We start from the raw sequence: 12008 nt of genomic DNA, 5'->3' as shown, positions 1-12008 counted from the left end.
CAATACTTGGCGCGCAAAGTGCTTACACTCTTCTCAACACTGAGGATCTCATTAGATGTTGTTATTGAAGAAAACAGCATCTTGCTTATAATTTCCCGAGTGTTGCTTTTTCCCCCCTCTGCTTTCTGAACTTCCATTCAATCCAGTAAATGGCTAATTTTAGCATCGTGCCAAATGTTTTATTGCTGTTGTCTATGTATCTTCAAGCTGGTCTATAAACCAATAGGGATTAGATTTTTGGGTTTTTTCTGTCTCATCCCTTGCCAAAATTGGTGCCGTTCATTTGCGCAAAGCACAGGCAATGAAAAGCTGATCTAACCAACATGGTGTGATGGCTTCACCTCCTCAGTGGGCTGTAAAACACCCAGGTGGCCTTGGGAAGAGAACCTAATCCAGGCCCTGAAGATCTCACCTTGCGAGATAAAGCGAGTTAATATGATATTCCTGACGCTGACCGAATTATGTGACTGTTTTGCAGGAAAAAAGAGTACAAGTGTCCCCACCATTGACAAGAGGACCAAGTGCCTTTATACCAGAGAATGAAGTAAGTTTGCGATTAGCTGGGCCAGGTGGGTGGTAGCTTTTAAAATGGAAATACTTAAGGACGGTTTTACGATCCTGCTTGCCCAGTGGTACCCAGATGAGCTTCTCTGTGAGGAAAAGCGGTGGTTTCTCTGGAGCAGGCTCCAGTGGGTAAGAACCACCCTGCCCTTTCACACAAGTGGTGCCGTTTGACATCTTTTCGGTTGCCAGCACTCCTGGAGGCAGCCGTGAGCACTGGCTCTGCTCTTCTCATGGGCGATGATCAGGTATTACTCTTAATGCCAGGCCTAAGGGGATGCCTACCCAGTATTGCAGCAGTATGATTATATAGCTCTCAAAGCAGTGTCTGACCTACAGTTTGAGAGAACCTGAGAACATGACTAACTCCTTAGACCGTAACTGTGGCTCTTGAGATAATTTATGATTGAAAGGTATGGTTTGACTTCAAACTTGAGATTTCTGCCCATGACTTAATGTTCAACTTAAGCCTTGATTTGCAGTTTGCTGCAGTAAGTAGAAACTTTGCTATGGTGGTGTTCTCCTGTGATCTCAATCTTCACAGAGCATTGTTTATTGATCAATTAATTATTTGGGATGGCCAACTATAAAACCAAGACTTTTTTTTGTTTTGTTTTAAGTAGTTGCTAAAGCCAGATAATTCACGTTAGAAGGGCCAAAAAGACATTTTGAAAGACAAGATAGCTGCTGTTCTCTGAGTCTTTCTCCATTTATACACCAGCAAGGTTTGAATCTAAAAACAAACAGAGAGAGTGTAAAGGCTGGCAACAAGAAAACATAATGAAGCAAAAAGGAAGAGAGATCAAAGAGAGCATTTCAGACTTGGGAAGAGGAGAGCAGAATGAGTTCCAGCCAGCCAAACTTGTGAAGAGGACTTCCCTTTCGTATGAAATACGAGATGAAATTGAGATGCCAGACTTCATAATGACTTAATTTTTCTCATAAAGTCAATAATTGTATAAAAAGTAGAAAAATAAGTGGGGTTAAAATGATAACATATTTTGAGAGAATTGTTGACGAATTTATTTCACAGCTGATACACTTGGTACAGGCACTAGCCAAGAGTGGAGGAGGAATCACTGAGTAGCTCTCAGAAAGGAGTAACCCCAGCGGTTACCCAGTACAAGCAGCGAACCTCCACCTGAATGGATAAAACAGCTATTCAGTATCACAAACAAATGTTAAATATTGTTTGTTAAGCAAACAACTACCTTTTCCCCCCCTGTTCCTTGGCATGAAATAATACAGTGGAGAGGAAGGATGTAGTTACAGATTAGTAACACACTGAATGTCTCACAAATCTGGATAACAACACTGCCCGTGTCAAAGCCTGCTTTACTGTCGTAATGGAAGGAATATGGACAGAGCAATAACAATTTAATTGTAAAGGTTCCTGTTAAAGTGCCATAAGACTTTACAAGCAGAATAAAAAAACGTGTTTGTGAAACCATGGATGGTAATAAATCAGGAGGAAGTACATATACAGTATGAAGAGGATAGTAATATAGGTGGAGATAAATCTCAGAAGCAATAATGCCGCATATTGCTATGCCTGACATAGCAACGGTGCAGTCCTACAGGATTATATTTCAATTTTGTCAGCAGAATTTCTTCTCCATAACTTGTACTGCTACAAGGAAAACTCCTGACAAGCTGGAGAAAATTAGAAACCTTACCAGAGACGTGAAAAGTGTGATTTCCCCAAGAAACTACTAAATGAGACAAAGATGTCTTAAATACATGGGAGATAGATACACTTGCTGAAGAATAAGGGGTACTCCTTGGAGTGGAGCAAGGGATATACCGTAATAAGTGGGATAAAATGATCTCTAATGTGTGAATAAGTTTCCGATGGTAAAAATATTCTTAAGGAAAACCGAGGAGGCATCATTTTGGGTACAAAACACAGAAAAGCTGTCATAGTGAAGAGCTACACATGTAAAAATGATGGAGCTGCCTAACCGCGTAGCTGCTTCTTCCCTTTCTTTCTGGGCCCACAAATTAAAACAGGGAAGTACAGTGGTGAGAAGTGAAAATGTAGTATGTTGTTTGTGTTTCTTTGTATGTAACTTCTATATAAGATTTGATGGAAAAATATTTGAGACACAGTCCATTCATCAGCCCATCATAAAGAGGGAAAATGTATTTTAAATACAGTCTTTCAGCAAAAGCATTGTGTCTTCTTGGGTTTAGGCACTTTCTATTTTCATGTGCAGTAAACCAGCTAAAATGTTTTCTCATTTCATGGTGTTTGCAATAGTAAGCTGGCTGGTTGAATACTGTGCAATTGGAGAATAAATACTGGGTATTCTAGTCTTGTGCTTGTAACTTCAGTGGTGAACATGTTGAGAATGGCTGTTCTTGGTGATAAACACTGAGTAATAGCACTAATACTGTGTCAGGGCTTGCAGCGCAAGAGCTACTTACTCTTTTGCTGTTCCATTTCATCTTGTGCCCAAGGTTTGGATTGGTTGGAATAATTAAAGAACAGCTTTTGTTTAAAGAAAGCATTAAATTCCTATTCTAAATAATACTTGAATGTTATGGACAAATTAGCATTTGATCTCCTCTTCAATTATACAAGCACAGAAGGGGTAGATTGCCAGGCTGTTTCTATAATTTGGTTACATAACCCAGTTCCTCTCCATTAATTCTGAATTTGGTTTTAGGGCTGAATGCTCGCTCGGGTGGTGTGTGTCTATACAGGCTGACTTTCATAAAGATTTCACTTTCCATTTAGCACTTGCTTCCCTCCAGCTCTCTGTACAGATTTGACTTTAAGCATCTGCGAGTTTAGCCGTTGTGGAAAGATCTACAGAAGAATGTTTTTGGTTTTCATAGAAACGTATTAAAATAACAGAGGTACAGTGTAAAGTGCTCTTCAGTTCTCAATGTACAAATAACATCTGTATGTGTATATTTGCATGCATGCAAGCATGTACATTTACAAATATACATCCAGATCTCCAGCATTGCCTTTAAGTTTGTACACAAGCAAATCTTTCATAGCGCAGTATGTTTCTCTCCAGGGCTAAAGCTAGAGAAAATCTCTTTTTCTGTTAAGTTTGTCCATCTTATGTTTAAGGTTATGCAAGCAAATGGTTTGGATGAACGTACTAATCTTCTTGTGGAAGAATACTCTACATCTGGTCGCCTGGACAACATCACGCAGGTCATGAGTATCCATACTCAGTACCTGGAGTCTTTCCTCCGCAGCCAGTTCTATATGCTGCGCATGGACGGGCCCCTTCCTTTGCCCTATAGGCACTACATTGCTATAATGGTATGTACCAACAGGCTATATATTTTCTCCTGCAACCTTGAGTTGTGTATTTAAAAAAGAGGAAAAAAGGAAGACTTTAGAAAGGAGAGACTAGTGTGATATTTTGACAGGGGCTGAATTTTCGTAGTTGATTTTCATCAGAATAAAGCATGCCTAGCCAGAAGGTTTTCAATGAGAAGGGAGAATTGGCAACGTACATGTTTCCCTGTTTCCCACAGCAATACACTTCTCACAGGCCCACGGGAGTGAGGTTTTACAGAGAGCAGTTAAAACTGCGTAACCTTATTTCTGGATATTTAACCATCAGTGCGCAGCAGTAGGATGAGACACAGTGGACTCAAGTCGCAACAAATTCCAGGTGGACGCTAGGAAAACAGTTTTTACCATGAGGATGTTGAGACATTACTGCAACGGGGGCCAAGAGAGGTTGTGTGATCTCCAAGGATGGAGATCTTGTCTGAACAAGGCTCCAAGCAACCTGATCTAAGTCAGCCCTACTGTGAGCAGGGGGTTGGACCAGATTTCCTCTAGAGATCTCTTCCAAACTAAATTAGATTCTTCAATTCAGAGTAAAGTAATCAAACGTATTTTTATTGGAGAATCCTCCATACTGTATAGAAATGCATTGCAGTATAAAACATGGCCCTTTGGAAAGAAATTGTATTTTTGTTTTGTGTTAGTAACCTGTCTTCCACCTGCAGCAAAATCAGATGACACACTAATGTGCTGCCCTTTTCCCTCTGTGTTTAATTATTCCAGGCTGCGGCCAGACATCAGTGTTCCTACCTAATAAATATGCACGTTGATGAGTTTTTGAAGACTGGCGGGATTGCAGAGTGGTTGAACGGTTTAGAATACATTCCCCAAAGACTGAAAAATCTGAACGAAATAAACAAACTCCTTGCACACCGGCCCTGGCTAATCACAAAAGAGCACATTCAGGTACCTGTTAAGTCGTGCCCTGTAGTAGCAGTAAATGTCCGGTAGTGAGAACTGCTAAGAACTATGCAAGTGTCTGGTTAGGCTTCATTACCTTGAGTTAAAAAATATAGGAAAGTACTAGAGCATTGAATAAGCCAATGTATTCTTCTGCGTGACAAAGCCAACAAGATTTACTTCTTAGGAATAGCATTGGCTAAAATAACCCCAAAAGAAAGGTAATATATTAGATGTCTCTTTTTTTTATCCAGTGAGAGTTTGTGTGCAAGAGGAATATGGTATTGTTGGAAGAAAGGACTTGATCCCTTTTAAAATACATAAGTGTTTTATAGAAAAGTTGGGGGCCAAAAGAAACTTTGTATTTACACTTCTTTTATTCTCATTTCAGAAACTTGTCAAGACTGGGGAAAATAATTGGTCTCTTCCTGAACTGGTGCATGCTGTTGTCCTGTTGGCACATTATCATGCCTTGGCAAGTTTTGTATTTGGTAGTGGCATTAATCCAGAGAGAGATCCGGATACATCTAATGGAGTCAGACTTATAGCAGTCAACAACTTCTGTGTCTGTGATCTTGCCAATGACAACAACATAGAAAATGCATCCCTCACAAGTAGCAACTTTGGGGTTAGTGTCGCAAGAAGATTCTTTTACTTGCCTCTGTTTTGCATTAGAAAACTTTCTTCCATTCTTTCCTGTTTAAATTTCAGCATAATTCGAAAGTTTTTGTCTACTTTGCTGGAATGCTTGAGTCTGGTAACTCTTAGGTTAGCTCTAGCAGTTTGCAGTGTAATCTATTGAAAGCCACATTGAAATGGCAGATGGTAGTCAGAGCAATGTGATTTTGATAGTTAATCTCAGAACCCATTGGGCAAGACTAAAACTTCGCTTTCAGCTGAAAGCTTAAAGTCCCAGTTTCTTCAGACAGCGTGTCGCGGACTGCAGCATTGTGTCATCCATGTTCCTAAGATGTGGAATGAAAAAAGAAATGGGAAAAAAAAACAGAAGTCATAATAATAACAATTTTGACTTCAAGGCCTACAATCAGAAAACAGGTCAGTTCTGAAACACTTCCCTGTAGATAGGAGGAAATACCTGAAATAAAATTACTTAATTCTTCACGCTGGTGTTCCAGTCTTGAATCAACCAACAGAGAACTTAGATGACTGGTTAATTAACGTAAATGTGGAAATGTTTTTCTGAAAGTGGCTCTATAATACTTTGAAGACACGTCCTTGAATTAATGCCTATTGATGAATTGGCCTCATCGCCTTTGATGGAAGATCGGGATTATGAGCAGAGTCACTAGATATATTTTTTAAAATGACCAATACAATGAGAACATGTAATCAGTCAGTTCAATTGCTGTATATTAAATTTCTGGGCTGTAAGACGTGCTAGCTCAAATCACCGGGGTGTCTAATTCCCCATTTGTAGTGGGCAAACGGCTGCTGCTGAATCTGTGCTGCTTGTTAAGCAGTGAGTAGCACACTAGAAAACAATTACAGCTATGGGCAGAAGAACAGAATTGAAAAGATGGAAAAGAAAAACCAAACAATTTATCATATGAAAAATCTGAATGATAAGTACAGATCACAGAATCCCAAACTTTGATGTGTTTCTAGTAACGAAGCCTATTTTCCTTACAAAAGCAAGAAAAAGGGTCAACATAATGGTTATTTTGATCACAGAAGAGAAAACACTGATTTGCTGTCTCAGGTTGTGTTCCTGCATTGCAGCGTTGCACTTTATGTCTTCAGAAACATACTTTGCGTTACTATTAGACTGAAAAAAGTTACTTTAATATTAAAAGCTGTTTTCTGATACACATAGGGCACACAGATGGCTTTTCCTCAGCCACGTACCTGGTGGAATATATATTATAAGTGACTATGGTTTCCACATTCAAACACCACCTCTTCTGCTGTTAATCCCACTGCAGTAGGTTACTGTGATAGGTTAGAGTAACACTTCCCAGCTCCCTTCTTCTCACTGTCTGAAAGCTGTTTGTCTACACTCTATGTGACAAAATGCATTCTGGCATGAGTTTTCGTGTTTGCTGCTGCTATCTGTTTTTGAGAATGTTTGTTGTCGAGCATGAAATCTGAAGATGACACACGTTGTCTATCTTCTAATTTTGCAGAATGTCATGGTGTTTTTGCAGATTGCAGATTCTTTAAGTGAGCTGGAGGCCTTAATGGAAAGGATGAAGAGGCTACAAGAAGATAAAGAGGACGAAGAAGCCTCTCAGGAAGAAATGGCAACTCGCTTTGAAAAGGAGAAGAAGGAGAGTCTGCTGGTAATTAGTGGAGGTATTTGTGCTTTTCCAGTTCCCTTTTGTTTGTGCTTTGTAAGGACTAAACGCTTGAGGCCAGTTCAGTGACCTCAACTTTTTCTGTCCATTTCTTTATTCTGGCTCTTGGTCTAGTAGGAGCGTAGCAAGTTCCTGTCACTTGCTTCATCTGCTTAAGATTTCTTGATTGGCAAATAACACCATCCTTTTTGCTACTTGAAATTTAGCTTTTGTGTATTAAAAAAAACAGCCTTTAGGCTTCTTTAAAAAGTTGGGTGTAACCTTCTCTGTCTTTATATGCCCTATATCTTCAAATTAATTCATTCATGTAAATATTCAGTAATTTTTCACAGGTTTAAGTTCTACAGTGCTTAGAACTTCTATGACACTCATAAGTAGCCTTCAGATACGACATTTAGTTCAGGAAATAGATTGGGATGAGACTGAACAACTTTACCATTTACTGCCCACCTGGAAAGGACATTTCTAACTTACCGTTCTGAGTGATCGTACTGCTGTGCTGTTCCATTGCCTGTGTTGTGATAGAGATTCTTAGCTTTTTTTTTTATTCTCAAATAATGTTCAAAATTCTGAGCTGAAAGCTTCTTTTTCCAGTATTCTTCATATGCTCTGGAGGCCTTCATCTCTAACAAACCATACAATGAAATCTGTTTCCTATATTCAGGAAGGTGGATTTTTTTTCCAAAGAAAGTGTTTGAAGAAAGAATACTATTAAGACAATCAGAATGTCCAACCATTTCCTCATAGTAGAGGCTACTTGAAGATGACAGCTTGTGTCTTTTTAAGAAGTGACCCATAAAATGCTTCACGTTTTACTGACACTGTTCTTTGTGAATTTAGATTTCAGTAGCTTCAGACCAAACGTGTTTGAAGTTATCTAAGTTTTTGTGCACTGAGCCCAAAAGGGAGGAAGAATGTATTGTGGATCAGCAGAGAGGTTGTTTTATGGCTCGCTAGGAACACGCAGAATCTCTGAAGGAAGACACATCCAGCAACGTTCTGGCTGGATTTTAAGAAACGGACATTGTCCATTCTTGCTCTATTTTTCTTTGGTCAGACAGTATCAACAGTGCAGAAAAACTGACACCCATTGCAGTTTCATTATCAAATCAGGACTTCCATGAGTCTCTGCAACTTCAGGCATATAAGGAAGAGGTGTTGTTTGGGACAGAAGGGGGTTTTTGATGCGGTTGCTGATAGTTTTGTTGACTTTCCTCCCTCTTTGCCTTTTGCTGGTTTGAGTTGAGGAGTCTGTATGTGTTGGGCCTTTACCCTTTCGTGAAATTGAGTCCTTGTCAGGGGAGAGGAGTGTACATGTGCAGGTTTTTTATTCTTCACTGAGGATTTGCTGCAGCAGATGCTGTGCGAGCTTCTTCCTATGCAGTTATGTTTTGATTGTTTAATGAGACAAAGAGGAGATAAAGCACTTCTGCAATTCTTAGATTAACTGACTTTTCAAGGTGCTAACAGTGGACATATGGCAACTGTTCCGTCAATGCCTGTGGAAGCGAGCCAGGATTTTAACATCAGGGTCAAATGCAGTCAGCTGTGCAGTAGTCAACTTCTGCAGAGGTAGTTACACAATCAAGCCACCTGTTTATTCAGGAGGGAAAGATTGATTCCTGATAGAGAACCTGTGCTTGCTTAGTGACACATTTTGGAGCTCTTTGAAGATGCTTAGTTACTAAAGCTTCTGGCAGAATTTCAGCCTGGTGTACTGTAGAGCTCTTTGCTTTCATATAATCTTCAACTGATATTGACAAGTGGAGTGTTGCATTGCTTTCTGGTTGCACATACTCTGGGTTATAGAACAGAGCTGGTGTAATTCCTGACACCATACCTGCTCAGCATAGCAATCCTGTTGTCAAGGGTACATTTTTCTGTTTCTTATCCTAACACAATGACTTTACTAACAGGATTAATCTTCCTGATTTAAGATACCTAGCCTCCCTCAGATGTCAACAGAGATAAAAGCACAACCTCAGACAGAAGTTTAGCCCATCTCTTCCCATTTTGTAGAAGTACATTAGATGGCTGGGGTAGGCTGACATTTGGCTCAATGAAAGGGATGGATCCCATACAAGCAGATCGGGGTTGAAATGTTTCTTTCCTTCATACCGCTCTCTTCCTTTGCACAATGTCTAAAATTGTTCTCTAGTCCTGTAGTAGAGTGGTAGTTGGAAGTCGGTGCTAACTCATGTGCTTGCCTAAAGCAAAGCATTTTGCTGTTTTATTCACAGCATTTGATGATGAAATAGTTTCTACAGATGTCTCCCGCTATATTGAAGATCCTGGGTTTGGGTACAAAGACTTTGCAAGGCGAGGAGAAGACCATCTGCCAACATTCAGAGCTCAGGTACCATCTCTTTAAAGTACATTCACTCAAAGAATGTTTGTATATCTCCTTACAGGGCAAATAGCGTAAAGTGGTTGTAGTGGGGGATGTTTGTTGCATGCTCCTTTTCTTGCCCTGGTCCATAAAATAACTTGCAAGCTTCCATAAATCTACCTGAGATGAGGCTTTTACTATTTGTAAATCTCAGACAAGGGAATATTTAGCTTTCAATCTTATTCCAATTATTACCAGAATTAATGTTTGAAAACTGTAAAGCATATCACTAAATCTGGAATAAAAGTGAAAGGTAGAAAAGAAAGAATTTCTTTTCCATCCCTCCAGATGTTGTAGAAAAAATCCATTGGAAGAACTCTTTATTTCTGTCATTTTATCAAGTATTCTCTGTCCAGTGGTTATCAATACATAGATGTATATATGTCTGTGACAACGATTTGGTGAGTATCGTTCTCACATATGCACCAAATCACTGGACTTTGAGTGTCAGAAAAGAAAAGGAGTTCTTAAATATGATTACTGAAGTTTTTGGCTATATTTGAATATTTTTTTTAGTACTGTTGCATGTACATGTTACCTGTACATTGTCTTACATATTGGCATCTTTTTCCATGACCAGACTCAGGAACTTCTTCATGATATATATAACAGGAGGGACATTCTAGGTGATTTTGTTCCGGCTTATAGAGTAAATTAATCAGCAGTCTAGTAATAAATTGTAAGCAATAGAAGAAGTCTTAAAGCAAATCAGAGAACTTCAATTAAAAAAACAGTGGGTGCAGGAAAACTTCATGGTCAGAAGATGTATCTAAGACTGTAAAATAAAGAATCCGTGACCACTCTCAGGAAATGTATGTAGCTATATAGCAGTCTCTGCTGATCTGGATAGTTTACTCTGCAGTCTTTATATGAGCCTGAAGTAGGTAGATACTGCCAAAAAGAATATGACAGAGTCAGTGCCTGTAAATCAAACATTCTGCTTAACTACTTTAGGAGCAGCAGGGTCCCATGGAAAAAAAGCTCTACAGAAGTTGAAATTGGAACTAAAACATCTCTGCTCTTAAATAAACAGGACAGCTTCTGGCCTACATTCAAAGGAGTCACCTTGATAATTTAACTTTATTAGTATGTCCTACTCTTAAGCAGTTAGATGTACATACCCATAGCCTCCCAAATGCTCTGTTATTAATGCAATTTTACTTGCAGTAGCATCCCAAAACCCTGCAATAAATCCAATCCTTATTCTGGTAAAACAAGAGTGCCTTTATCTCTGTGGGTTTAAATTTAGTAATAGAAAAAGGTATTCCATACACCGCAGAATGTCTTTAATTTTTTTTTCCCCCTTTTTCATTGTTAGTATGGATTAACTGTTGTTAATCAGTTAAACAGCGCTTTTGCCCTCCTGAGGCTTCTGGTTTTCAGAGACTTTTGTGGTGCCCCAGGTGTCCTGGACACCTTTACAGGGCTGGTAGGTACAGCATATTTCTCACAAGCCTTGTGTCATGGTTTAACCCGAGCCGGCAGCTAACCCCCACCCAGCTGCTCGCTCACTCCCCCCCCGGTGGGATGGAGAGAACTGGAAGAGTAAAAGTGAGAAAACTCGTGGGTTGAGATAAAGACAGTTTAATAGGCAAAGCAAAAGCCACGCACACAAGCAAAGCAAAACAAGGAATTCATTCACTCCTTCCCATGGGCAGGCAGGTGTTCAGCCATCTCCAGGAAAGCAGGGCTCCATCACGCGTAACGGTTACTTGGGAAGACAAATGCCATCACTCCAAACGTCCCTTCCTTCCTTCTTCCCCCAGCTTTATATGCTGAGCATGACGTCATATGGTGTGGAATGTCCCTTTGGTCAGCTGGGGTCAGCTGTCCTGGCTCTGTCCCCTCTCAGCTTCTTGTGCCCCCCCCAGCCTACTCGCTGGTGGCGTGGTGTGAGGAGCAGAAAAGGCCTTGACTGTGTGTAAGCACTGCTCAGCAGTGACTAAAACATCCCTATGTTATCAACACTGTTATGGTCATAAATCCAAAACATAGCCCCACACTAGCTACTATAAAGGAAATTAACTCTATCCCAGCCAAAACCAGCACACCTTATGGTCTTTTGGACTGGCAGCTGGAGGCCAAATGTGATGTTGTGCTGCGTTTCAGATGTCACTGAATGCCTCTGTTTGTTAGGCAGCTGAATATTGTTGTACATACTCTTCCCCACTATCCTAATCAGCGGGCCAGTCCAGCAGACGTGCTCTAAAGCGCCTGGGTGAGGACCCTTGCCCAGTAGTACCTTTTGAAAACAGCCAGACACAGGAAGGACGTGGAGATGATGCCCTTGATTGTAGAGATGGCATCAGTGACTGAATGATGGAACACTTGCCAAGGATGTGGGCAAACTAACATGTTCTGTATAACTGCAGCATGGAGAGTGGTTGCACGCTGCTCTGAAGCAGGGTCGTTCTCCACTGCCGATGCCGTGCCACTACTCTGCAGATTTCCCATTCCTGATATGAGCAGGCAAACTTTTATCCTTGCAATCCAAGTGCTTGTCTAATACCAAAGCAGCCTGGAT

General features: G+C 40.2%; 1 protein-coding gene across 2 annotated transcripts in view; it reads left to right on the top strand.

Annotated features, from left to right (window-relative positions):
• The first annotated feature begins 481 nt into the window (after positions 1-481).
• Positions 482-12008, top strand: part of SESN3 (sestrin 3) — a 14470-nt gene continuing 2943 nt past the window's right edge. The window contains exons 1-6 of one of the 2 annotated variants that reach the window (XM_009334856.1): positions 482-544; positions 3647-3844; positions 4604-4786; positions 5172-5408; positions 6946-7093; positions 9336-9451. In XM_009334856.1, the coding sequence (XP_009333131.1) occupies positions 3650-3844; positions 4604-4786; positions 5172-5408; positions 6946-7093; positions 9336-9451 (879 nt within the window). In that variant the 5' untranslated portion in view covers positions 482-544; positions 3647-3649. Of the gene's footprint in view, positions 545-3646; positions 3845-4603; positions 4787-5171; positions 5409-6924; positions 7094-9335; positions 9452-12008 lie in introns of both variants that reach the window. The other variant, XM_009334854.1, reaches the window with a different exon arrangement.

The sequence above is a fragment of the Pygoscelis adeliae genome, unplaced genomic scaffold (assembly GCF_000699105.1).
Source record: "Pygoscelis adeliae isolate BGI_AS28 unplaced genomic scaffold, ASM69910v1 Scaffold141, whole genome shotgun sequence".
NCBI lineage: Eukaryota > Metazoa > Chordata > Aves > Sphenisciformes > Spheniscidae > Pygoscelis > Pygoscelis adeliae.
Note: the sequence above shows the minus strand (reverse complement) of the source record. Positions and strands in the feature narration are given on the sequence as shown.